The 27,002-nt window shown below is 36.4% G+C and overlaps 1 protein-coding gene across 4 annotated transcripts in view; it reads right to left on the minus strand.

Annotated features, from left to right (window-relative positions):
• Positions 1-27,002, minus strand: part of LOC127934297 (multiple epidermal growth factor-like domains protein 11) — a 101,196-nt gene that overhangs the window by 73,915 nt on the left and 279 nt on the right. For 3 of the 4 annotated variants that reach the window (XM_052531580.1, XM_052531581.1, XM_052531578.1), the window contains exons 2-5: positions 7,439-7,571; positions 4,887-5,010; positions 1,429-1,530; positions 809-909 (exon numbers count right to left, since the gene is read on the minus strand). In XM_052531580.1, the coding sequence (XP_052387540.1) occupies positions 809-909; positions 1,429-1,530; positions 4,887-5,002 (319 nt within the window). In that variant the 5' untranslated portion in view covers positions 5,003-5,010; positions 7,439-7,571. The remainder of the gene's footprint in view (positions 1-808; positions 910-1,428; positions 1,531-4,886; positions 5,011-7,438; positions 7,572-27,002) is intronic. The other variant, XM_052531579.1, reaches the window with a different exon arrangement.

Genomic DNA, 27,002 nt, shown 5'->3' on the forward strand with positions numbered 1-27,002 from the left:
CCTTCTTGTTAATAATGTCGAGTAGCTGTGAGGGCATCAAATCCCATTTGCTCTTAAGCTACGTGTGCTGATTTTTATCCTCTCCCTGGAGCTCGGTAAGACTGTCATTTACCTCATCACCTTGACATGGTCCTGTGTGAGGTCCTCTCACGCAGAGAGTTTTGCATATTGTCAAATAACTGCTGAACTGTGCGAGCCAAAGGTCTGAGCTGACTGACAGGATTCGCTCACTCTTGATTAAAATCACACTGAAGAATAATCAGTCTGGCCTACACAATAACCAATCCTGAGAAACAAAACACACATTAACAGTCTTGGCAAATGAAATTTTTGACATTTATTGCTCATGAAATAATCACTAAAATCTATCATTCAGACCACAGCAAGGGAAAGTTGTTATTTCTTTAATTAGCATATTATCTCTAAAAAGGGAGGAATTGGGACAATGTATTTGCAGTGAATCACTCAAGATTCTTTTTTCTAAAAACGAGCGATAAAAGAATGCTATTAACGCCATTGTAATGGCGTACTGGCAGTGTAAAACTGAAAGTATGAGCAAACCCAATATGAGCACGACTAGTAATGAAAGGCACAAATTATGCCTGAAATATGCAGTTGCAAAAATGCCTCAAAGATGGCTGAGATTTTGATGAATGCCTCCAGATAAAGGAGCGGGGTCCAAGGCTTAAGAGGACATCACTCAAGCAGATGAATGCTTGTATTGTGCTCATAACCACTTGCAAGAAAGAGAAATTGAACTGTGCTGATTTAAGGGGAAATAGGCAAGTGAAATATGAAAACCACTCACGGACACACAAGTCTCCGCTCTCGAAGTAGCCAGGGCAGCATTGAGAACGTCGACGGTACATGGTCCTCACCCCACGCCGATAAGCTGTCTTGTAGCTGGTCCTGAGATGGAAACACAAACACATACACATGAGTGAAAGCTTGAACATCAATAACCTGGAAGGTGAACTCCACAAGGGCAGAGACACAAGGACATTAAGCACCTGGCTACCGTTAGCTTTTCTGTTTGTGTCTAATCCAAGCTACACCCTACAGGTGGAAAGGGGAGAAATAAACATAATTAAAGTGAGTTGAGGAAAAGTTTCCGTGTTCAGTGAAGGACATCTCACCTCTGAATACAACATTGCAGCACTCATTGAGCCCACAGCTTTTTAGGCGGGACACTGATGATAAAGTCTTTAATGCAGCAATTAAAACCAATGTAATAATGTCGGATGACAGTTAAACGGCCATTTCCATCCCGACTCTGGCCACTACAATCATGGCTGGTAACATTAACACTTGGTAATAAAGACAATGGCACACCGGCACCTTGGTTTTTATGTCTAGTGGGAGAGTGGTGCTTGCTGCCATGAAGTGGAATCGTGACAACTTTAGTTCAAAGGTCAGGGTCATGCTCACCTGTGTCTGGTGCATTTAAACCAATTGAGGATGTCGGTGCACCTGGTGTAGTAGATCTGGTCAAAGGGATGAGCATAGGACTCCTGAACAGTCACTGCATAGCTGAGAGAGAGAAAGACCAAGGATAAATTTAAATCTTTCTTAGTGATAATAATAATAATTATTATATATATATTTTTACACTTTGCTGAAATACATATAGGTTCTTAACCCTTTAGACTTTAGGCCCCACTGTCCAATACAGTATTAAAATATTGATACGGGAGCCTGTGGACCCCTTGGAACTTTGCTAAGGCTCCCCAGAAGCTCAACTATCTAGGTCAATATATGACTTGATATCTTACACATTTTTCCTGTTAAGTGCATTAAATGCATACAGTACATAATTGTTTTACTGCTGAAAAAAAAACTTATAATTGCCTGTTTAATGGCATCCATTATGACAACGTAGCCCATATAGCATGGCAACATTCTCTGCTATTGATCAAAATGTGTTAAAGGAACTGTATATTTGGTCCTGAGCATTAAGGGTGCAAAGTTTGAGCTTTTTTGTAGTCAGGCCATTTGCGTATTTGCATATGCAGCAATAAACTTACCCCAAGAAATAGTCACTGGAGTAAAAAGTGACAACTTTCCGTGTGGGACCCCTACCTGAAATTGCCCAAACATGATTATGCTGCAGACAAACAAAGAATTTGCTGGTACTGCTTGTAATTAACTCTACCGCGAAGGTACTGTATCCCAAGAAACAAAACCATAACATACTTAAATGTAATATTCATCTATTTTCTTAAAGTATCCATCTATTTTGCTTGAAGTTCAAAACAACTTGTTATCTCTAATAATAACAAGACTATTTCCCTTCCAAAGTGCCAGCAAATCTAGAAAAACAAGATGTCTTGTTCTAACTTCCTTGAAAAAACATTACCAAACTGTTGCCAACAAAATGACATTAAAGCTCAGAAGTATTCTCTCTCAGGGAAGCAATGCTAAAACTGAGTCATCTCTGCAGCCCTCTGTCCTCCTCTCTGCAGAGGCAATTGCTCCTTCATATTTGTCATAAGTAGCCGTGATTCCCCTGTCAGGCTTAAAGTGGGCGTGCTAGTATTTGCACTGTCACTTCCGCGGCTTGATCGTGCCTTGCCAGGGTCGACGAAAACCTTGTAAAAGGTTGATGTAAAAGACTATGCACGCTAAACATTAACATTACCACAGTAAACATGGTAAATGCAACCACTTGGAGAAATCAGATGTCAGCTTCTTATTCTCTATCACAATTGTGTATTTATCTAGTAACATATTTTACCTGTCGTCATGTCTTAGAGTTTAGCTCCCCGTAGCATAGCCTATCATCAAAATATAATATCCTAATAATGTTTGTTCGGGAGGTTTTATAAAAATAAAGAGTCTGCGCTGCGGATCATTTCAAAAAGATAACAGCTACTACACCAGCAATAAACACTTTTTTTTATTTTTATATAACTTGAGCGCAAAACTCACTTTCAGTCAGCAGGAGTCTTTGCAATAACTTGAAATGATGTGAATTATAATCACCATACAAGGCAGAAATATTTATAAATGATGCAAAAGACTTTGCACGCTAAACATTAACATTACCACAGTAAACAAGGTAAATAAGACCACTTGAAGAAATCAGATGTCAGCTTCTTATTCTCTATGAAAATCGTGTAATTATTTAGTATCTTATATTATCTGTCATAAGTCTTGTCTTGAGAGTTTAGCTCCACGTAGCCTATCATAAAAATATAATAATGTTTTATGTTCGGGAGCTTTTATAAAAATAGAGATATTATCATTCATTCTAAATGTGATTACAAATAAACAGAAACAGACTCGACTGAATAAGCAGGCTATTTTCATAAGCGTTAAAAATGAATAAATAAAATATAAATACATTTATTTCTGTGTGATTAATTTTGAGTCCTGATAAATTAATTCATTATGATCAATGTATCACATATTCTATAGTAAAACATCGATGCTTTTGAATTTGAATATTTAACAAAGCATGCAAACAAACTGTGTTAAATCTCACTTATTATTGATCATTGAAATGCAGAACATTAATAACTACTGTCATATACATAATGTTATAATGACAGCACACTGTAAACCCTGATAAGTTCACAGAACTCAAAAAATATTTTGTAACAGATTACACAAAAACATTTAAGTGATGTTTTTAAATGTTTTAGGGTTACATAAACTTAAAAAATTTAATTCCAGTTGCCTTAAATTATCTCAGAGTTATCTTAAACAATTATATTTCTGAACTTATAATTATGGAGTCATTCACTCATAATTTTATCTATTTTTCAACTCCTATAATGTGGGAAATACACTCAAAATTAGGCTTTTGCTGTCCATCCTCAGTCTAACCACAGGCTCTACTCTTCACCACAACGGTAACACTACAAATCCAACATAACATAAACCTTTGTAAAATCTAATATAACACAACATTTATGTATTAACTTATGTCCCTCTATGTTAATCTTGTGTAAAAACACACAAAATAACACTTAATTTCTAAAGTTATTTTCCTTGTTTTCTGATGCAAAGCATGCTGGGAACTAGAAAACACAATCATTTTAAGTTCACCTCACTACAACAAATTTTTGAGTTAACAGAACTTATTTAAATTAAGTCCAATGAACTTTCGTTATTATTTGAGTGCAATTAACTAATTTCATTTGATTAATTTCACTGTTCGGTTTTACAGTGCACTATTGTAAAAAAAAAAAAAAATTATTCTTAGGGTTTCTCTGATGTTTAATTAAAAAAAAAAGATTATTTACCCGGTTTGTATCTGTGATGTGTCCGTTACACATTTTAACGTAAATTAATGTGTTAACATAATTATGACTGTCAAATGTCTTACTTGACTCTTGGTAATGTATTTTGCAACACCCCAAAACATATTGGCAAGATTCAAAAATTCAGATTCGACTATGAAAATACTTATAATAATGATTATTATTATTAAATTGTATTATACATTTTTGGTTTATAACAATACCAATAACACTTACTATTATTAGTAAAAGTTGAGGTATTGTTAATTAATTGGAATATTATTATTTTATTATTTATGAATGTTGTTATATTAAGATTATAAGAATATATATCTTATAAAATATTTTTATATTAAGAATATTGTTATTTAGTATCCATACAATGTACAATTTATGTATGATAAATAACTAAATTATTGAATTCATTTATTATTTTTATTGTGAACACAGCCACAACCCATTATAACGCAAACAATCACACAGACATAAACCAGATCCCCATTCAATTACAGTACATTCCTCTTTTGACCAAAACATCCTTCTGGCATGTCAGAGAGGAATAACTACACTGTGTGAATCCTGCAATTGATAAATGGAAGGTAAATCCGGAAGGAGTTTAACACGGGAGCGCCCCTCTCTCACCTCTCCCAGTGACTGCAGACATTGGGGTCATCCGGGTTGAGGCTCCATGCGCTGATAATGAGGCCCAGAACAGCCAGCACAGGCAGGGCTAATGGGTAGGCCCGAACCGGCCCCATGACTCCTCCTGAGAGAAAAGAGTGAGAAAGAGAGAGAGAGTGAGAGAGAAAGAGACAAGGACACTTTTTGTCCTTTATCATTCTTCTAAATTGGAGCCCTTGGAACATTCTTGGAAGTGCAGTGAAAAGAGATTACTTTTTAAGAATAATTATCAAGAAATGTAACAGGAATTCAATGTGTGTGTGTGTGTGTGTCTCTGTTATCAGTTGATCGAAATGGGTGAATACCCAAAGTGTGGTGGCAGATGGCTGATAATGGTGTGATACAGACTAATACTATTTTATTAAAACAAACGAGATATACACAAACATTTTTTTTAACACAATATTTACTCATTAATCTCCAAATGAAAAAATATTGTGTGATTCATTCATCTTGTCAATACACAGGTATTTATGCACTATACATTCAAGCATACTTGTGTTGCTGTGTATTTTCTGTAACACATAGCACAGGATATTAGTCCTATGACAGTGATGAAAGACTCTTTAAGACCACACAGGTTAAACTGTTTGTTTAAACTGTCAAGATATTTTATTAGACACGTGATGGGAGATGAGCATGTGTGTGATGAATTGACATGACAGAGACAGATGTAGAAGGGCAAGTGAATGACACACTGCTCAAGCATGGCCCAGCGAAGCGTGAAAGCACTGATTATGTTAAACGGCAGGAGGTATCACAGAAGGACACAAGAACACAAATTTGCTTGATTCTAGGAAACTCTTATGTATCCGATCAGAAAAGAAGCACTATTACAACCACTAACGTCCTATTGAGATGTAAGGGAGTGTGTTTGTGACATTGTTTGGACTCTATAGCTGATCTGTTAACGCTGTTAATGATTTGCATGATATAAAACTGGCTTCACTCACTTGCCAATTTGAAAAGTCTTCACAGGTCATTCTCGCGTGAGAGAAAATCAATATTGATTTCACTTCCACTATATAATTGTTCATTCAGAGGCAGAGACTGAAGTCATGTTCATTTCTGTAAAAAGGTTAATTTACACAGTCACCCTTTGAAGGCTACGTATCATTCCACACTTCGTATCATTCCTTAAAGCTGTAATATATCTCTATTAGAGTAAAGCTGTTATGATGTTCTGCTCAGCTGTACAAACAGATGCTCCCTATAGTGAATCACTAAAACGACAGTTTGGAAGTTAAATGATGCACACTGGTTTCATTTGTATTCCTAGGTAGGTGGATGTTTATGAATGCTTATATAGACTTTGAAATGTACAATAATGTATAAGATGTAAAATCTTTATGAATCTTCTGATGACTGGTCAGAACCACAATTGATAGAAGCTTTACAACGGTACCGCAGAACTGATTTCAACTTTAGGAACTAAGAGCTCTTTATTAGCAATTTATTCATTTATTCTCCTCTGTTACAATGGTTCTGGAAAGTCTAAAAAATGTCTGTATATATATATATATATATATATATTAATCAAAAGTCAATTTAATTCATATATATATATATATATAATAAATTCTGGTCTTTTGACATTTCTGTTCATCTATGAATCTTGAAAATATTTTTTATTATGGTTTCCATTAAAAAATACTAAGCAGTTTTCAACTGTGATAATAATAAGACATGATTTTTTTTAACACCAAATTAGCATATTAGAAGAATATTTGAAGGAATGTTTGACACTGAAGACGGGTAATGACTGCTTAAAATGTGCATTCTGCATTGCCATTACAAGAATTAAATACAATTATAATATTATAGTTATAGTTATTATAGTTGTTTTTACTGTAGTTTTGATAAATCCAGCATCTGCGAGCACAAGAGACTTACATTAAATATCTCACCGACCTCAAACTTTTGAGCAGTAGTATATGTTGAAACTAAATTTAAAGGATAGATCAGGTAGAAACAGCTCTTCAAAGTAGGAGCAAAAAACAATTGCAGGTAACCATTTTTACAGTGAGTAGCTGTCGATTTGTCCTGCTATCGTTTTAACACAGGACAAATTTAAAGCATGACAGTTATTGACAGTAAGTGACAAGTAAATGTAGAATGTCTGCTATAAACATACATAGATGGCAAAAGCAATCATTTTTAAGGCATGATCAAATCACTTCTTCTGTAATGAATTCCATGTATTATAAATCACTGATTTGCACCACAAGATCACTTAGCCTTTAATCAAAATGCATCTGCGGTTCTCTGTTATCCCCAAAGACTTGCGGTGGTTTTCGAGCATGAAAAAGATTGTACTTTTGTCATGGCTTTAAAGTAGGAGTACCATAATGAGGCATCTGACATCAAATTATTCTGTGCTTCCTCTTGAAGTGCAGGTGACTCTAATGAACACTGATTTCTAAGAATTAAAGCTTTGTGGATCCGACTGCTATAATGGTGACTGTGAACAAGGATAGACAGGAGCAAAGGCGATGGATCCTGGTAGGACTCACCTCAGACCACAAGCTACAATCCCTGGAGATGTCTGCTGTGGAAGATCACTGCTTGCCTGAACCAGACAACCAGACACAGAAGAGCTGGAGACCAGACAAACCGATAATCAGACTCAAAGCAAACAGAGGGCACCTGGGTATTGAGAAAAAGAGAGAAGAAACAGTTAAAGTTGAACTTTAGAACAAGAGAGCACAAGAGAGCAGGGAAAAGGTCTAATTGACAAAAGAGAAAAAAGGAAAAAGGGACACTCAGGAAAAGGACTCAAGCATTAGGAGCTCCCCAATGCAACAGCTGCTAAATCCCCGATATTAAATCTAAACCGCATCTCCAGTTCCAGTTTATCCACCTCCTGCTAACACATAAGGGTGAGAGCTTACATTACCTTAAGAGCATGGAGTGTCAAAGCCTCTCAACGCTCTACAAGTGCCACAAGAGCATTCTCAACCATAGCAAAGGAGAACAAGCTCTTCATGGCCATTAATGACACAATGACAAGTACCGCCGTGCCAACAGCTCGGGTCTATCTGGGGGCCTCGTTTTCCTCTGCCTCATTACGCCGATCTTCATTATGTCTGCATCGGGCCGTGGGTCATCTATGTCGGCTTCAGGAAAAAATGAGGAAAATAACACTGCGGGTGCAAACAAAAGATTCCGCTTCCTCGCTGTCATCGAGATTCATTATTTATTCTCCTTCTCCTTCAGACTCAGAAGAGGCCGGGCAGAAAGCCGCATGCGAGGACACGGAGTGGAACAAGAGCAGAAAGATGAGCTGGAAGCACACTGGAGGGGACAGGCTGTCTGGAAGTGACCTCTTCCACCACTGTTCTGTCTACATGCTGAAAAGTTCAGCAGTCTGCCTCTAAAGCTACTGGGTCTTGTTTGTCTGTCTAAGTAGTCTGTGGAGCATCACTCAGATCACTAAGATGTGATGGAGGTGCAGTTATCCATGACTCTGTATCGCTGCTCATGTCCTGTTGGATTTACATAAGACGTATTCCTTAGAATCCTAAGGGGAATTTCTATGAACAAATGATGCTCTGAATTCTTCTGTTTATTAGTGGAAACAAGCCTAAGGGTGCAAAATAGGGCCCTCAGGGTGGAATGTATAGGCACATCACCGGACTCATTACAGAACATAATGAAGTGTGTAATTGAAAGCTAACTGAATGAAAGGTGAGTTAGATTGAACTGAAAGTGGAATTTTCCATTTGAAAGAAGCCAACTCTGTAAATAATTGAACAGAGAAAAACTGAACATTGTAGTATGACTGTATCTTGCTATCAGAAAACAGCCACTCACATAGATTTACATTTTTAGCATCACAGTGTTGAATAAGTGTAATGGCTAGATTTGATTTTTAAATGATCCAAAATTTCTGAATGATAGGATATCAGCCAATATTAGATAAAGTTTTTCATTTATAGTATCAGCCAACATTCGATTTTGATGTTCTGGTGCCTTGTAGTTTTTAGTATTTAATTTTTAACTGTATCAAATTTTCATATCAGCCATTTATCATAATCAGCCATAACATGAAAACAATTAATCGGCTGAATGATACTGAAGTTTTTATATCAAGCATCTCTATTATAAGTGAGGTAGTATTTCTTGAAAACATTACATCACACTTCAAGATGAATCTTTGAATAAAACCTCTCAGACAGACAGACAAGTGTTATTGAAATGACAAAATGCATTAGGCTCTGTTCTGCTGTCATGTATTTCAATGGTCGTAATGACATCCATGAGACAAATGGGTAACTAAAAATTTTTCACCAAAGACGGTAATACTGAAATATGAAGGCATGCCATTTTACTTCTCATTATTGAATCTGTGTGTGCACATAGAACAATAACTAAAACTCAGATCAATATGATGGGACATGATGTGTATTTGTTGTCTGCCTGGCATTCACAATAAGAACAACATGTTTCATTGTCTCCATTTCTACATTTTTCTACACACTAAAGATCCTCTTCATAAAACTAAAACTCGCTTTTGTCTTAATTTATCCTGCTGCAATTATTCTTGGCTTTGGGATACAACAATGCAGTACTCATCATAGACATTGTGGGTTGTAAATATTGAAAATTGCCAGGCGATACTGCTCTGTGTCCAGACTCTTGAGAGAAAAAGGGTCCTTTAAAATACTCAAACCAACTCTGTATTCCCACCTTGTCAACTAAAGACATTGACATGATTCAGGACATGCACGTATTAGAGCTCAATGCAATTAACCGACCAATTCCCTGATCCCCCTGCCTCTGAGTCCCTCTGTGAGTAATGTTATGGGTCTGCTGGCAGCTCTCTCAACGATAAAGAAAAATCAACCCATCTACTCAGACAGGAGTCACGACCACATCTTAAGTTTATGTCAGCATGTCACCATGCTATGGTTATTTATTTCTGTCCTCATTTAGGAGAAGCTACTGACCATATACATATAATCATTTAGAAACTGAAGAGGTTGCTGACGTTGGAGTGAAGATGCAGATTAGAACCGCTGACATGAGAATTTCCGTGAGAATTTCATTAATGATTAATTTCATTTACAGCACAATGTTCTAATGTACTACACATTTCCAGCTATCACGTGATTTCTGTCTTCATGTAAAACTAGATTAGTTTTGTTAACACTCAATGCACCAGTTACACTCCAAGCCTGATTCTCAATTTTCTAGTTTTTTTTCAAAATGTCGCCAATATCAGATATGTGTGTGAACCGGTCGCAGTCCTCAACTGACCCGCATTTGCAAAAGAACAATAACAAAGATGGCACACAACAGGCTGTCAAATAGAAGTAAACACAGAGGCCACTGAAGTCTGCTTATGCGTTCTTTTATAAGGTGATGTGCCGTGGAAGCCAGTCAATCTGTGCACAGATGATAAGAAGGACAAAGAGGAGGATGAGGATAAAGAGAGCAATGTTTTTCTCAGATTTTTCTCAGGTTTTGTACATGGTCAACGTAATACTTGAGCTGTAACACCTCATTGTTCATCCAAAGATACCTTCACAGCTGATTTATACATTAACCAAGTGACCAAAGAACTACCAATATGTAAAATCTTTGAATTGATTCCCATCTGCTACGAATTGTGATGAATGTTAATCTAAAGTGACATGAAAGTTGAATGAATCTCGAAATGATTTTCAGACTGAGGTCGCATTAGAGCTGTTTTTGAATTAGGACCACATATGGAAGTAGACAAGATTGAATTGAAAAGATCGGATTCCATGTAGTTTGTGCTGGATTTTGTTTTTTATTTTTTTATTTTTTTATAAAGAAACAGATCAGAGTTTCTCTTATGTAAAAACAGTAATATTACAAAAATCTCATTAAAAACTGCTTTTAAGATAATATTCAGTGTCACATGATCAGAAAAAAGTATAATATGTTAATTTGATGCTCAAGATTATTATTATCAGTGTAGAAAACAATTTTGTCGCTTAATATTTTTGTGGAAATCGATTATTTTCAAGGTCCTCAAAAACAGAAATTTTATTCATAAAAACAGCATTTATTTAAAATATAGCAATCTTCTGATTGCAACATTAATTTATTTACTGTCATATTTTACTGAACAGAAGTATTTATTTATTAAAAAATACGCAAAATCTTACTGAACGTCTTTTGAACAATACTATTTATAATTTGTTTTTATATCACTGACTTCGTTTACATTTTGTAAAGCCAAATTAATCTAAATTCAGACTGATTACAGATTTTGAATACTGTTTATATCTACCTGCAGACCCACTGAAAATATTTACATCCATTTGCATCATCCACAATTTTCTGCACATATGAAGAGCAATATTTAGTGTCAGTGTTACCACAGCATTGTGAAGCTTGTGAGACCTGTCAGTGTTCCGGTCACAAAGCAACAGCTTCAGCTGATTAAAGAATTTTGGCAACTCAGCATGGCACCCTAGTGCATAATTGGCTGCTTTGCCTTAAATTATGCCAAGAAAGCTTTCTCCTCATTTTTTTTACTTTACTTAACAAATGTAGGATTTAGAAGCAGCTTCTCTCAAATTCTATCTTGCTTAAACCATAATAATCTGAAAATAAGGTCTTTTTTATCCAGTTGTAGAAACCAGTCAGATTCAAAGTTCTGCATGCCAATTAATGATTTATCTAAAGGATTATTTAAGGAGTAAATAGAAAATATAATAACTGAGGTGCTTTTATGCTTTTCATTTCATCTCAGCCCTGCATGTAAAAATATCTACTGAAGAACAATGTGGATTCACAATCATATCGCTGTAATTATTGGTAATTCAAGGCAAGCAAAGTAATAAAGTACAATACTCTGTTTATGACTGTTTTCAACCAAAAGGCCACAGACTTGTTCACATGAGCCATGTGATTGACCTGAAGGATCTAACTGTTGAGATAGCCTCGTCTTGTCTAATTTAGTAGCATGGACCATTAAGAATGCCATGGACTGTTAAATTGCAGCAGCCAAGTAATTCCTTCTTCTGTCTGAATGATCAGTGTGATTGCTTGGACCTAATTGCTCATGCTTCCTTTACCTCTAAGCAATGGTCTGTATCTGGCAAATATTTTCATACAAAAAAAATAAAAAAATAAAAAACAATATTTTGCAAAGGGCAAACAAACAGAATCAATAGATTACCCAATCTCTAGATCAGCAGCACTCTGTCCTGAATGAAGTAAGTGTGGATACGAAAGCATGGAACTGAAAAACACAGCAGGGAAATTTAGTGAATGCTCTAGGTCACTTAATTCTAGGGGCATGGATAATTCATGTGGCAACCACTGATCATCATGACCCTCATAAATCAAAAAATGTGGCATCTCACACCGCCACTGAGCCTGGTTACAGTCTGCTAATCTCAACGCCATCCTTCATCACTACAACCTTTTCTTATCCGCAGCCTGCATCCCAAGACAGAACTGAGTTTGAGGGGACAGGTCTTTCACACTGATCTTATTTTACCTGTTTATGCACAGGAGAATGCAAACTTGATCTCTCCTGTCATGCTGTGTGCTATACTCCTGCATAGGCTATCAAAGGCCTCCAGCCTTCTAACTCAGGACACCTGGTTGCAGCACATTGGATGCCGCAGGCTTAAAGGAGACTAAATATAATTTAAACCATGTATATCTTTTGTATTAATATCTATCCAAACTCAAGCCATCAACTGAGACTATTATGCAGCTAAAAAAAGGACCTTCAGTGAACACTTGTCATTGGACGGTCTCTGATTTTGCATATTGAATAATATAAAAAAAAAGTAAACATCACAAAAGCTTTTGGACTCCAGTCATGTTGGATATATACAAGCTCTTATTGGATATCTTATTGTGTATACTCATTTACTCCCTTTTTACATTTATTTGACCTTTTCTGTGATCTAATGATCAAATAAAAATGTACATTTTAATTTTTAATTTAAAATAAACATGACTAATTTAAAGGTAGAGTTCACCCAACTCTAGGTAGAGTAATTTTAAGCTACAGTTTTTTTATTTTCCATAAAATAAAGAAGTAATACAGGTTTGGAACGACATGAGTGTGAGTAAATAATGACAAAAAGTTCATTTTTATCCCATAAATATATATATATATATATATATATATATATATATATATATATATATAGCTTATATATATATATTCTTGTGAATATCTGAATAGCATTTTTAAAAAAAAATCAGCTTACTGGTATGAGACAGATTTCAAATAATGGTGCATCCCTAATTTTTATCGAGTGTGAACTCGGCCTTAAATGTCCTGTGGAAAAAATTACTTTTTCAATAGACAACAGTGGGGCATCATTATAACGGATACATCATTACAACAGATCAACAACACTTGAGTATGTGTAGAAAGAAAGCAATGATTATAATCATTGCTGAAGTATTAACAAAGAAGGCAAAAAGAAAAAAAACAGAGAAGATCAACACTAATGAGGGATATATTTAACAGCTCTCTTCCTGTTAATGTACCTTGTGATTATTTTCAATTTCAGTTTGTCACACCCTATCTTGTGTCAAACACACCAAGTCTTACAGTCTTAATTAGATTTATTTTGAGCAAGTGACTGAGACCCTTCTTTCTGAACTCAGTGCGGCTCCACAGTTATGATTCATAATGTCTACATGAGCCTGAAAGAAACTGGAAAAAAAATTAATTAAGCAGAATAAAAAGTCAATTAGATTGAATTACAGCCTCTCTGCAATCAAATGCATTTGTTTGTTTGATAATACTGTAAAACTGAAAAACACATAAGTTATTGACCGGTCTTCATACTGTCACAAACTTCCCACCCACTCAACCCATGACACCGGCATCCTGCTGCCCCAGTCAGAGGGCAGCAACAGGGGTCCCTTGTCTCCTCACCAACCCCCAGCAGGTTCCACAAGCTCACCACAGCCCAGTCAATTACTTCCCCTGTGACTTCTCACATAATAATAGGATCACATGCATCTGGTGCATGTCATCAAGAAAATTACAACAAATTAGCACCATGTCAGCAAAGGAGGCGGCGCTAAGTTTGTATACGAAATGCCTTCATATTTTCAGGTGCAGCCTTTAGACAGAAATGATAGTGTAATATTAAAGCTCTTAGGTTCTGGTTGTAGTGCCTTTCAGTGGTGCATACAAACGCACAAGCACAGTAGGGCAAGGTATAGAGATGAGTGGAGAGAAAAGGTGAAAAGAAAAGATACAGAGAAGTAAGGAAGCAGGCTGAGTGGCTCTCCATGAAATGCTGAAACAACAGCATGGCTGCCAGGGCAATTTTACAGCTCAGTGGGTTCACACTTCAGCAGTCGGCCTTCCAACTCTGAACATCCAACTCCATTCTGCGTCTTCATTTATTTGGTGTCAACATCCAAGGATGGCTTGGTATGGATCGGGAGCCCATCCCAAATGTCTCTGGATAAGTGTTGTGTGAAACCGACAAAAGAGCAGAGAGAGGAGGAAAAAAGGCATTATTAAGCTTCCTGAGACCAGGCTACGGTTGACTCTCTTCTACATTCGGCGAATCATTATTAATGTGCTTGGAACACAAAATACACACCCAGATCAGCCTCAGCACATTTGCTTCAAACTTGATTTAAAGGGTTAGTTCACCCAAAAATGAATTTTCATTTTTGGGTGAATTAACCCACCCTGTCCATCTTCACTTAGTCCTCGCAGGTAAATCTGATAAATCCATTCGGTCTAAATCGAAATGTCCAGCAGAAATAACAAACAGGGGTGGCGATCTATGGTGTCCCTCAGCATGGAGGCCGAACATAAAAAATTTGACTTAAATGCTAGGATTTCTGGAAACATCATGAATTCTACAAAACAAGCTACTGTGTAAAAATAGCTTGCTACATTGCTTACCTCCTTAAACTTTGACTATGTCAAGGTCAAAGCTGTGAGTAAATGGATTATTAAACTGCACCATCGACAGGGAAGTAAAAACCCATGATCGTGATATGAGTGTGTGAAATATGACAGTATGATTGGGGTACTTAAAAGACTAAGAATAAGCTTGATGTGCCCTGGCTTTAGAGAGGTGACATATTCAATCAGTCTACTGTACCCACATTATTAAATATACATGCTCAATTCATTGCAAAGTCCTCCTTAAAGTCCTTGAGCAGCGTTGGGGGGCTAACGTTTATATTAATTGACGTTACATAATCCATATTGGATACAGCCGTTTTAGAAAGTGTCATACATACATGCTTACTAGTGATTGGTTCTTTCATTCCACTCAGAAATTTGTTTTATATAAAATAATATAACATTATAACCACTTTTCTGTAGCTTGCGCTAACTGTCCTACGTGAAAGCTGCACTGGGCAGATGACGTAGGCATAGCGCATGCGCTGGTGAGAGGTGATGAATGCAGAAGCAGAGAGGACAGAACAAAACACTGTTCATGAATTAGAAGTACAAATGATGATTCGTAAAGAAATTTTTTTTAAATATGGATATGTTTTTTACAAAAGCACATTGATTTTTTTGCACACTTTATTAACCCCCCAGAGCTGTGTGAGCCACTTTTTATTATGGATGGATGTGCTTCATTGGACTTCTTTTGGACTGTTGAACAGAAACACCTGCCCACTGCCATTATAAAACTTGGAAGAGCCGGGATCATTTTTTTTTTATATATATAACTCAGATTGGATTTATCTAAAAGAATAAGGTCATATACATCTAGAATGGCTTGAGGGTGAGTAAATCACGGGCTCATTTTTGGAAAATATACCTTTAAGTAGAATAAATGCAATTGATATTTTCTCAGAAAATGCACTCTTTTAACACTGTATTATTTACATCTACAAAAAAATTACAGTACAGCGAAGAGTCTCAACTTTGTCACTTGACAATGTGAAAAAAGTGCCACAAACGTACCTCAGTGCATTATTAAAAGTAGCAATGCAACATTAGCAACATCTGTTATGAATAACACAAGATTTTGTTCATATTTTTCCCCAACACTGTCCTTGACCATTAAACATGAAGACACCTCTGCCAATAGAGTACAACACACACACACACACACACAAACAAATTCAAGAATGCATTATCACAAATGCTTCTTAAAAACGTAGCTGAGTGACATAAATTTGAGAATTCATCAGGAACAAATGTAGTCCATAGAAAGGAACATCTTAGAAGAATCATCTGATGAACATTATTGCAGTCTTATGCAGAGTGAGGTAGGGCGATTAATCCCGCACCTCTTCCACCACCGTGGCTTCATCCGCACAGGTCATTACAAGGGGTCTCTCACCACACACAGGCAAACAAATGAGCCATTACCGCCATCACTCAGCCTCCAATTAAACAACCCATGCAGCCCCTGCTCCTCACAATCACTGCCAATTAAAGCCCAACTGTGAATTCCAACAACACTAATTACATGAATGTGATAGAACTTTCTTAGTTTCCTCTCTAAAATTAATTTACAATAATGTTCAAAATTAATAATTAAATGTGCTCTGCCCTAGGTAAGCCATTCTGCGCCTTCATGTGAATTAAATCACATATTTTCAAAGGTTTAAAGTCAAAACTCACAAAGAACATTTCAAGGTAAAGTGCAATTATTAGATATGGGGTAAATGTGTCTTGTCTAGGTGTAATTTGCAGTAGAAACAAAAGCAGTAGTGTTAAATATTTAAAAGCTAATGATTAACTCCTACTTTAATACCTGAACACTGGACCTCATGAAGTGGCCCTTAAAAACACTACATTTAAAGATAAGTCCCAAAAAAGTTTTTCAAAGCAAGTTTCACATGCATTCTCTCTTCAAATAACTTCCCAGTAACTCTTTCACTCAATCTGTTCTTCTTCACTAACTCCAAACAAACAGATGGGACAATCCACAGTTACCAGATGAGTAGCTCTCATCAACACCTCCATTCTAATAAGCACTACTGATAGGAGTAAAAGTGGCCTGGTCAGAGATCACTGAATTATTCATATGACTGGCAGGTGTTGTTGATACAGCCGCTCTTCTGCATTACCAAAGCCCATGTGTGATTTTAACAGCTCTATGTTCACAGTCCTGCCTACAGCTTCCATTGATTGCAGGCTAAAGACCCTGCTGCTGAATAACCAGAGGCACATGGTGCATCACACCAATAACACTATAGATCCATCACAGCCCATGAGAACCCTTGTCGGGAGGAGGGGCATCCTACAGTACCTCTGGGTTTAGAGTTAAAGACAGAGCAAAAAATAAATGACATTTAAACAGGACTGTTCAGCATGATTGAAGCTAATCTAATATCCCAGCATGCCTCTGATGACCGCTGACTCGGGAGGCACAGATTTGAGTACAATACAAAGCTTTAATACAAAAAAAAACATCTGGACTCTGTGGAGTCATGCATAATAATGTGGCTCTGAACTAAATGTTTCCCAAAACTTGAGAGAATTACTTTTCTTTAAACCTCACATTTAAAGAACTGCATCACACTCATGTTTTGCTGCTTAAGGGAGAGTTCACTCAAAAAAAAATGCTTCTATCATCACTCGTGTTGTTCCAAACCTATATAACTTTCTTTCTTTTGTTTTTCATGCAATGAAAGTCAGAGGTGTCCAATTTTGTTTTAGACTGCAATGACTTTCATTTTATTGACAGAAAAACACTTAAAATATAGCCTAATACAGGTTTGGAACGAGGAAATGATGACAATATGTACGTTTTTGGGTGGAATATTCCTTTAAGATGGTTTTGTATGCCAGTGTCATATGTTCTGGAGATTGGTAGGGGAATGGATATGTCAACTCACATGCATACATACACATATTGCAATGCAGGAAAGAAAAAACTAAGCAGTAAAAATGCCCATGGCACTACATACCATAAAAGGTCACAGTAGGTCATTTCTCAGAATCAACTGCCTCTGACATTTCAAAATATAAAGACATAAATGTGCTGTGCAGGCTTTTACATGGAGACCTTTTTCCATGTGAAAAGAATGTAAAGCGTTTCCCTGGATGTATGTACTGTGTAAGTACAGATGTGAGATTTTCATTAAAGCTGATTTAATTGGCAGCAAATGCACATTTGTTGTGTGTATCGAATGCTCATTATAATGTATGTGAAATATTTAAAGCTAGCACCAGTCCTTTGTAACAAGCTCTTGTTTCATTAAAAGTTGAAGAAAGATAGTTGCACCACCAGTATTAGAGATAATGGAGAACTGTTTTCCTTTTTGCTCAGTCCTTTGGATGTCATCAAACACACTGAGCTGTTCTATGCTACAAGTTCAGTTGAGATGTTCCTGAGCACAGGACAGAAGGAAACACCAAAAGCAATTTCCACCCAGGTGATCCCACCCCAGGGCCCCAGCGGGGTTTAGACGAGGAAATTAAACTCAACACTGGTCCCGCTGCTTGAGAACTCCAGTCAAATGAACAGCCAATGTGCAGTCTTTTACTACTTCACAGAGAAAATATTAGCAGAATAAAGAAAGAGGTTTCCTGCAGGGTGTGGAGTGAAGCGGCTCACGCAGAATGGCTAATGTCCTCTCTCCTGAGTGATGGAGATGTCTGCAAGTTCAACAGCCTGTGCAGAGAATAGTAATTTACCAATCATGCTGTCCATACTTGAGCAGAGAGCACACTGGATAAAAAAATAACATTATGATAAGTTCAGACACAGTCATGAGGCTTACCTATCAATGTGGTTAAAAAAGGCTATACACAATCCTCTCAAAAAACTAACTGCAAGCTACAATCAGTGAGAGGACTAGTAAGAACAGAACACAAAGTACAGAGAGGAACAGACCAAGCACCACCCTCTGTACATCCATTAAGATGTCTCACAATACAAGACGGGTCCATGGCACACTGAGCTTGTTTAGGTCTCTCTATTGTGAGTGCTGGGACAGGGATAGCTCGAAGCAAAAAAGCATAAAGTTAATGGGGGACACACTCTCTGGGATTGCATTGGTAAATTATGACTCCCATAATATACAATTCAGGGGCACTCTTGGTTTACAGTAAAGGCTGGATGAAGTCCTTGGGCTATAATGCTCATAATGGGTGCCGTAACTGAAAGCCCGTAATGTTAATGAATAACCAACTCAATCCAGATCCAAAATGATGCTATAACTCCAAAGCTCCAGTGGAGCCAACAAGCAGATGGCCCCATTTCTGTGAGCTACTCAATTTTGCATTAATGTAACCTTTCAATATAAGGAAAGATTTATATGCGCCATTAAAAAGGATGACCCTTACCCAGTTCAATTACAAAACAGAGCCGTTTTAGTTTCCATGATTGTGACGATTGTTCGGTGTGAAGACATCTTCCAAGAGCAAGTCAGGGTGGCTGTGCATCTTTGAGAGCTGGTCTTTATTGTAATACTTTAAGATAAGTGGCAGATGTAAGCAGGACCATCAGCAGTATTTGTAAAAAGTCAGAGGATTCTCGAGGGAGAACTGCTTGTCATTACAACCGCCAGGAAAAGACCTGATGAGTGCATTATTCAAGACCCGGCAGATTCGAAGCTAAGAGGTGTGGAGTTGGCATCAGACATGAGTTGTATTGAGCCGTGCTACAAGCTCACATCAGTGCTTGTTAATTAGCTTTGCTTAAAGATGCTCACGGCTTTATTTGATTCTATTCTTGTTGCCTCTGAACTTACAATTGTGTAACTTGTCATTCGCCATCTGCACTGAAAACTTCAGTATGATATGAAAAATTGTTTCCTTACTGGCTGGTGAAAACTTTAGCATTCATCATATTAAGAATAGACATTTTCTCTAGTCTGTGGAGGACCTGGGATTGGCTGGACATTAAAAGCACTGGAACTTTTCAGTGAGGGTGGCCTGTTAAAACCAAATACATACACTACAGTTCAAAAGATTTTTTTATGTTTTTGAAAAAAAAAAAAGTATATTTTCAGCAGCCATTTCTCCAGTCTTCAAAGTCACATGATCCTTCAGAAATAATTCTAATATCCTGATTTGGTGCTTAAGAAACTTGTTGAAAATAGTTATGCTGCTTAAAGGCCATTCGATTAATGGGTACATAAATCACTCAAGATATGTATATAATTTTCAAAATGTCTCAAAAATGGTCTTACAGACCAGTTTTTTACGTTTTTGGTATAAAAGTTTTTACGAAACTCGGTGATGACATCAAGTTGGGGGCAACCCGTAACCCATGTTTTTCCAATCTTAAACCCGTGAAAGTGCACTGGAACAGCAGTCAAACCCATGACTTCCCACCCGTGAACTTGTACTAGATCGATGTACTCCAAGTTCCGACTTCACACAGTACGTGAAACAATGATGGGAGCCCCTACGAATAATACTGCCTATGGATGCAGTGGTACACGTTGAAAAAACGATTTTAGGTCAATGTAACATTGTAATAAAATAAATAATCTAGCTACAATTCTTTGCGTTTAGAAAGTTTGGTGTAACTTGCCTGGAATGGTACAAAGTCATTATTCGTGGTATGAAATAGTGATTACGAGCTCAAAAACCTGCCAGGAACGCAGCATCAGAACTGACTGGGATGAGGAAGAGGGGGCAAGAGCCAACATGTATGATGGCCCGCAGCCGTGTAATTTCGAACTAGCCAGACGTGAGAGGGCAAATGATCAATTGCCAAGAACTGATGTCCGTCAAAGCAAATTAAATGCATGGTCCGAGGAGAATGAGTGGAGAGTTGGTGAAGTGTCCTCGTGAAGTTGCTATCATTTAGCAACGCAGCAATGAGCACTGGAGCTAGTCTACGAGCAGCAGTGCACAATAACAACACATATATTTTTTACTGTCATTGAATAGCACCGAGTGAAAAATCTACGTTTTCTTTATATCTAGTGGAAGTGATCATGATGTTAGTTCAGATAAGTACCGGTAACCTTTGTCACTGTGTCGTAGTACTGGTAAACTTTGTCTTTGTCATCTAGAAATAGAAGGCATCATGCTAGCTATATGAACGTTTCTAAGCGTTTATCTCTTCCTCCGGTGAAAATGTTGTTGCAAACGTAACCGCGTGTCTGTCGCTGTTTGGCAGGTGCTCATGTGGGTGGTGTCGTCCCATGGTAGTGCGTTTTGGTTGATGTCGGTCGATATCTATCTGTCTGTCTGTCTAGCTATATATCTAGTCTATCTATCTATATATATCTATGTATTTATCTATTTATCTTTAATCTGCGCTATCTGAATACTCTCGTCTACTACTCGTCTCTCTCTAGTCACTCTCAATGCTCTCAAGGCGGGCTTTGGGAAATTCTCTCCCCAACGTGACGTAATGCAATGCATTGTGGGGGAAAGGAGACCGCTGTAAGATAGTACCTACTTTTTCGTATTATATTCCGTTTTGTGATACCCAACAACATAAAATACAATGGATAACAGTTTAAATGTTTATTGCCAACAAGCAAATTGCACAAATTCGTTGAAAAATTAACCCTGCAACACGGCCTTTAATATTTTTGTGCAAAGCTTGATACATGTTTTTAGGATTCTTTGATGTATACGAAGTTCAAAAGAACAGCATTTATTAAATGTACATTTTTTGTAACATTATAGTTGTCTTCACTGTTGCTTTAATGCATCCTTGTTGAATACATGTCTTCATTTATTATTTATTATTTTTTTAAAAAAAGTTTTTACCGACCTCTAACTTGCTTGCCATTTTATTTGCACATTTTGTAAAATTTTAGGTTCTAATCCTACATTCACCAGACTCTAGACTCATAAGATCATTTTCAGATCCTCAAAACAAAAGCTTTTTCATGTCTTGCCTGGTTACATTTATTTTTAAATGATAAAGTATTTGATAATTTAGAAGTTAGTTTGCCCCTCTATCCCCCACTTCTATGTAACACATAGTCACTGCAAATGGCTGACTTTATTTGTAACTAATGTCTTTGGACAGAAAAAAAGTCCTCAGAGAGTTGTCTAAACTATCTTCCTCTTTCAAGTGTTCTGTTGGACAAATACAGCACAAAATAATTGTTTGATTATTAATGAGTAATCAACACAACAAATACAAGCTGCTCTGTTTCCTAAAGACGTTTTTACTCTGTTTCAACTTAAGCCATTACATGGTTAAATAAAGTACAACTACAACACCACTTTATTGAAAAGAATCTGTTCTGGTCATTAACAAAAAGGCTTTGTTGGTCTTATTGTGCATGATTCATCTGTGGATTTTTTGTGAAAGCACTAGGGCTGGGTGATTTTTCCGATGTTATCGATTTATTGTAATTTAACGTTTTTATTTCTATTTTACCATTCCCTTGTGACACGCGCTGTGAAAGACTGTAAGTAGAAAATATCACTTGGTGCCAATACAATTTTCCTTGTATTATTTCTGAACACATAGCATGTATAGTACAAGTTTGTACAAGATGTAGTTGTAGTTCATACATCTTTATTGCAAAGATATTTACCTAACAAGTGATAAGTTGACTAGTTAAAAATCGTAAAAATTTAGAATCGGTCAAACGTTCTGAAATAATCAATATAGCCATATAGCCCAGCCCTAGATATATCCTTAAAGCTTACCAAGCACTCTATCTCTGTACATTTCTGTAATTAGACACATGTCTGGCATGCCTCTTTCAAATTAGATTTGGGATTTTTCCTCCCAGTGGAAATGTAAACACTAACCTCTGGGTAACATGGAGAAAAACATCTGTGAGACTGAGACCAAGTACTGACACCAAGATCTTAATTGAAAGAACATAATTTGCCATACTGAGAGACACAGTGAAAACATACAGACTATGGTCAGAAGACAATGATAAGGAAAGGAGAGGAAAGATCCATCCCATCAAGAAAACTCTGGCTGTCCTCTGATCTGAAACCTTCTGTATATGCCATCAGAGGAAACGCGAAACATACATCAACGTTTTCAGTTACAGAGCAAAAGCTGACCCAAGAAGGTTCAGCTAATGGCTTTATATTTTTTCATTAACATTTCTTAATGCTCCCACTATGACCCCAGGGTATTTGTTCAGTGTATAATGTTCATTACGCTTCGGATAAAATAACATCTATTGGGGAGCTCATTAAGAAATCAGCTTGATTTGCAGAATAAAGGTCAGGTCTTACTATTCCATCAAAGATTTCCTCTACTGAGCACTTTGTTCAGTCTTCATTGCCATTGCAGCATCCAATGGTACTATATTATGCGCAGTAAAACTATCGCTGTAACTGTCAGTCCTCTGTTACAAAGTTTGACGGACCAATAAACAGCTGTTCACATCAAATCAGATACTGAATACTACATGAAATACTGAATGACATGTTACAAAAGAGATGACTGATTTCCTCCTAATTTCAACCCCTTAAAAACAACAACAACAACCAGCAAATAAAATAATTGTGAAAATATTACCAGAAATGTATAATCAAGTGATCTTTTTTATGTCAATTTTATATGTCAATCCAATTTAGAAAATGATTAGTTCTCATTCTAATTTGCTGCTTTTTCACCCATAATTGTATGATTTACAAAGAGAGTCTGTTTAATGGTAAACTTATATACATATACAATCTCTTTTTTCACAAATAGGGTGAAATAGGACCTGAAAGTCATATTTTATGGTAATATAAGTGAAAGGAGTTGCTTAACTTTCAAATTATGTTCAGCCTCAAATGGTAAAAGTAAATATTATATGAGCCGCTTTTTTTCTATTAATTTTATATAAGGCTTGCCATTTTAAAAGCCTTTTACCAAAGGGTATAAATAGTTTAAGATACTAATATATGTGATTATGAGATTTTAAAACAATTTCAAAGCATTAAAATTAATATCAAACTGAAATCTATCATGGAATTTTTTTTTTTTTTAAACATACACCAGAATAAGTAACAGTAATAGAAAACTAGAAAGTATCTGTTTTCTACATCTGTTACTTCAGTTGTTAATCCTGTTTAAGCAAAGGTAAAACATTTTCTTGGGGAAAATTCGTATGTATCTCCATCAAATCGTTCTTGTAAAGTGAGCCCATCAGCAATGATAGGACAGAAAGGTATGAATCTGAAGAGCAGATTTTATTTAATTTGAGACGTCCCATCCAAACATACACAGAACCATAAACATTCAATCTCAAGTCTTCCATGATCAGAGCATCCTAATACGTAATACATCTACAATCCAACAGCCTGAGCCACTTCTTCTATTCAAGTCTCCATATCCCTGTTTGAGTCAGTTATAATAATTAAGGTAAAAAAAATTGACATGGAAATGAGCAAACTGGTGCACATATAAAGATAATGGCAACTAAACTGATACTCCGATGAGGGTCACAACAAGGGCATTTCATCCAGTTTCACTAAACACTGATGATTACCTTTACACACGCATAAAACATCACTCTTTAACACTCAAAATGGATTTGCCATGATTCATTATATTAGCATCTAAATCCTCTAACAATGCAATGGCTGAAACAGACAAAAAATATACAAATGAGAAACAGCTTGTGATACTATGTTAAATTTATGTTGTTGTGATTGCATTTAACCAGACTTAATAAAAATAAATAATCCTTTCAAATCTGAATACTAAAACAAAAGGATGCAGCTCATTTTCTGCATTGATCGGAGTCAGAGTATAGCCACCGAATACTAATGAAATCTTAATTTGAAACCACTCCTATATGCCTCACTTCACCAGCACCAATACCTAACAAATTAAAACCAATCTCATCTGCAATCTGAAAATCATCAGGCCTAAATATTTCAGAAATGTACAAAAGCATGTCATGAATTTTAATTTGATTCTAAATTTAAAATGCCAGGCAAAACAGAAGGCCGAAGCACATCGTCCTTGGGAATTCATTCAACTATTAGCAATGCACAACCAGTGTTTCTTCATTAATCAGCACTAATTAAGATTATCGATTGAAGCAAACATCAGGATTTCCAGCTGAAAGGGTTTACTAGACTGTAAACTGGAATCTCGCCGGTGATGAAATGGCAAGGAAAAGATCCAAAAGATTTGCCTTTGCCCTTGGTTCAAGCTTCACTATGCAAACCAGCTCAGAAAATTAAACCAAAAATGCCCCTGCTTCCCTGTCATTAAGAGCTGTCAGGACGAATCAGATCTCACAGGCCAGTGGTGCTGCACAAAGCAGCGCTCAGTCTCTCATTGTTAAGCCTCCTGTCTCTCTCTCACACATGCTCAGTCACACAGAAGGTTAGGCTTGACAACAACGTCCCAGGACTCAAAACATAACACACCATGGTCATATTGAACTAGAGGTAATAGGTACAAGCAGTCAACATCATCAAACATTCTCATTATTTTAATATTTGCTCTAAATGATAAATCTCATGCATCAATTATAATTTTGTTGCAGTAATATTGTATTATTAATAACTCTCTGGTCAAATATGTCTGTATTAACATAATAACTAAATATTATATTGGGTGGAACGAAGTTTTTAAAACTTATCAGCAAATGAAGCCGCTCAAATAAATTGACTCTAAACTGAGCTGCATTTAAATTTATTTGTGCATTATTTTACAATATACATATTAAAATATGTTCATGGGGAAAACAAGTGAACACAACAATGCCTTTTTTAGATTGTCTTGAAGGAATAATTGGGCAGAATAAATAGCAGCCAAATAATGAATATCTTCTCAAAAAGGCTGCTGTTTAATTAGGCTAAAAGCTGAAGACTGGAAACAAAAGCTGCACTACTGTATTGGCAAAGTACATTTATGACTTTTTGACAGATGGCTGTAATGCAGTCTAGGCAAGTCAACTAACTAACACGCAGGCAAACACAGCCCTAAATACGCCAGACAGACGGAGAAACAAATGTGAGTCAGACAAAACTGTGGACACATTTGCTGCACATGCAACAAGACCCGTGTTTCTCCATATTCTCAACTTAATTCAGGTCATGCACACATTGAAGATGAGCACGAACAAATAATGTCTGATTTTCATGTCAATAACAGGAATATGAATCTCATCAATCTTACATCATAAAGGGTATTGGTCAGTCGTCTATTAGACATTAGTGCTGATGTTACAATTAACTTGGTTATTAACAGCAAGAGAAACTCCCTCATTCACAACCTGAAAAGCTAAGACATATCCAAAAATAAATCTACAAAATAAACACTGTCCAAACAAATGTTGTCCAACAAAATAGCACAGACCAATGTAATCAGTCTTATGAATGATAATAAACACTGTACAATCAACCAATTATATGTTATTTAGAGCTTTTTTTGTCTATATGAAGGAATATTGTCCCTGATATTGTATTGTCTGGAAAACAAATGACACAACTATATCATCTAAACCTGCTATATTTCTATATTTACAGGACCGCATCTGTTTGGTTATGTGCACAGGGGCTCTGGACGTCTCAATAAGGCTGTCAAATTGCTCAACATAGCCATCTAGCGGCCCCAAAACTTTAAATCAAAAGTAATGAATGGAAAGAAGACGATCCCGGGCGACAAGTGCGTCGTATCCTCTCAAATGCTTTATGTCTCTGATATATATATATATATATATATATATATATATATGACCCACTCAGTTTCACAGAGATCAAAACATTACGAGTGCGTTGATAACGTAATTTTATATACTATTAATTATATAATAATACGTTAGAAAGAGATTCAGTTAGCAAGATTCTATAAAATAGGCTATGTACAGCATATTTAATTTTATTGACATATAACCTAGCCTACGACAACGCATTTAGTTTTATTCATAACGTCATTAACTAGCTAAAAATGATTAGAGGCTGAAGGAAGACTCTGACTAAAGAATTTTACTGGATACGATATGTCAACTTTATAGCAGAAAATCTATCACGCGTATAAATAAATATAGACTGCAGCAATGTATTGACAGCTCACGCAATCGATCTTGTAGCCCAAACTGACCTAAAATGATATCGCCTATGATAAACAATAGTGATCGATTAAAAAATTACAACTTAATTTTATCCCCAAAACATTTAATTTCATAAGCGAGCTTACAGAATGAAAACAGCTGTACATTTATTATATGTAGGCTATAGAGTGCAAAAGAGTATTAAGACATCGTTAATGAAACCTGTATGTCCAT

The sequence above is a fragment of the Carassius gibelio genome, chromosome A18 (genome assembly GCF_023724105.1).
Source record: "Carassius gibelio isolate Cgi1373 ecotype wild population from Czech Republic chromosome A18, carGib1.2-hapl.c, whole genome shotgun sequence".
NCBI lineage: Eukaryota > Metazoa > Chordata > Actinopteri > Cypriniformes > Cyprinidae > Carassius > Carassius gibelio.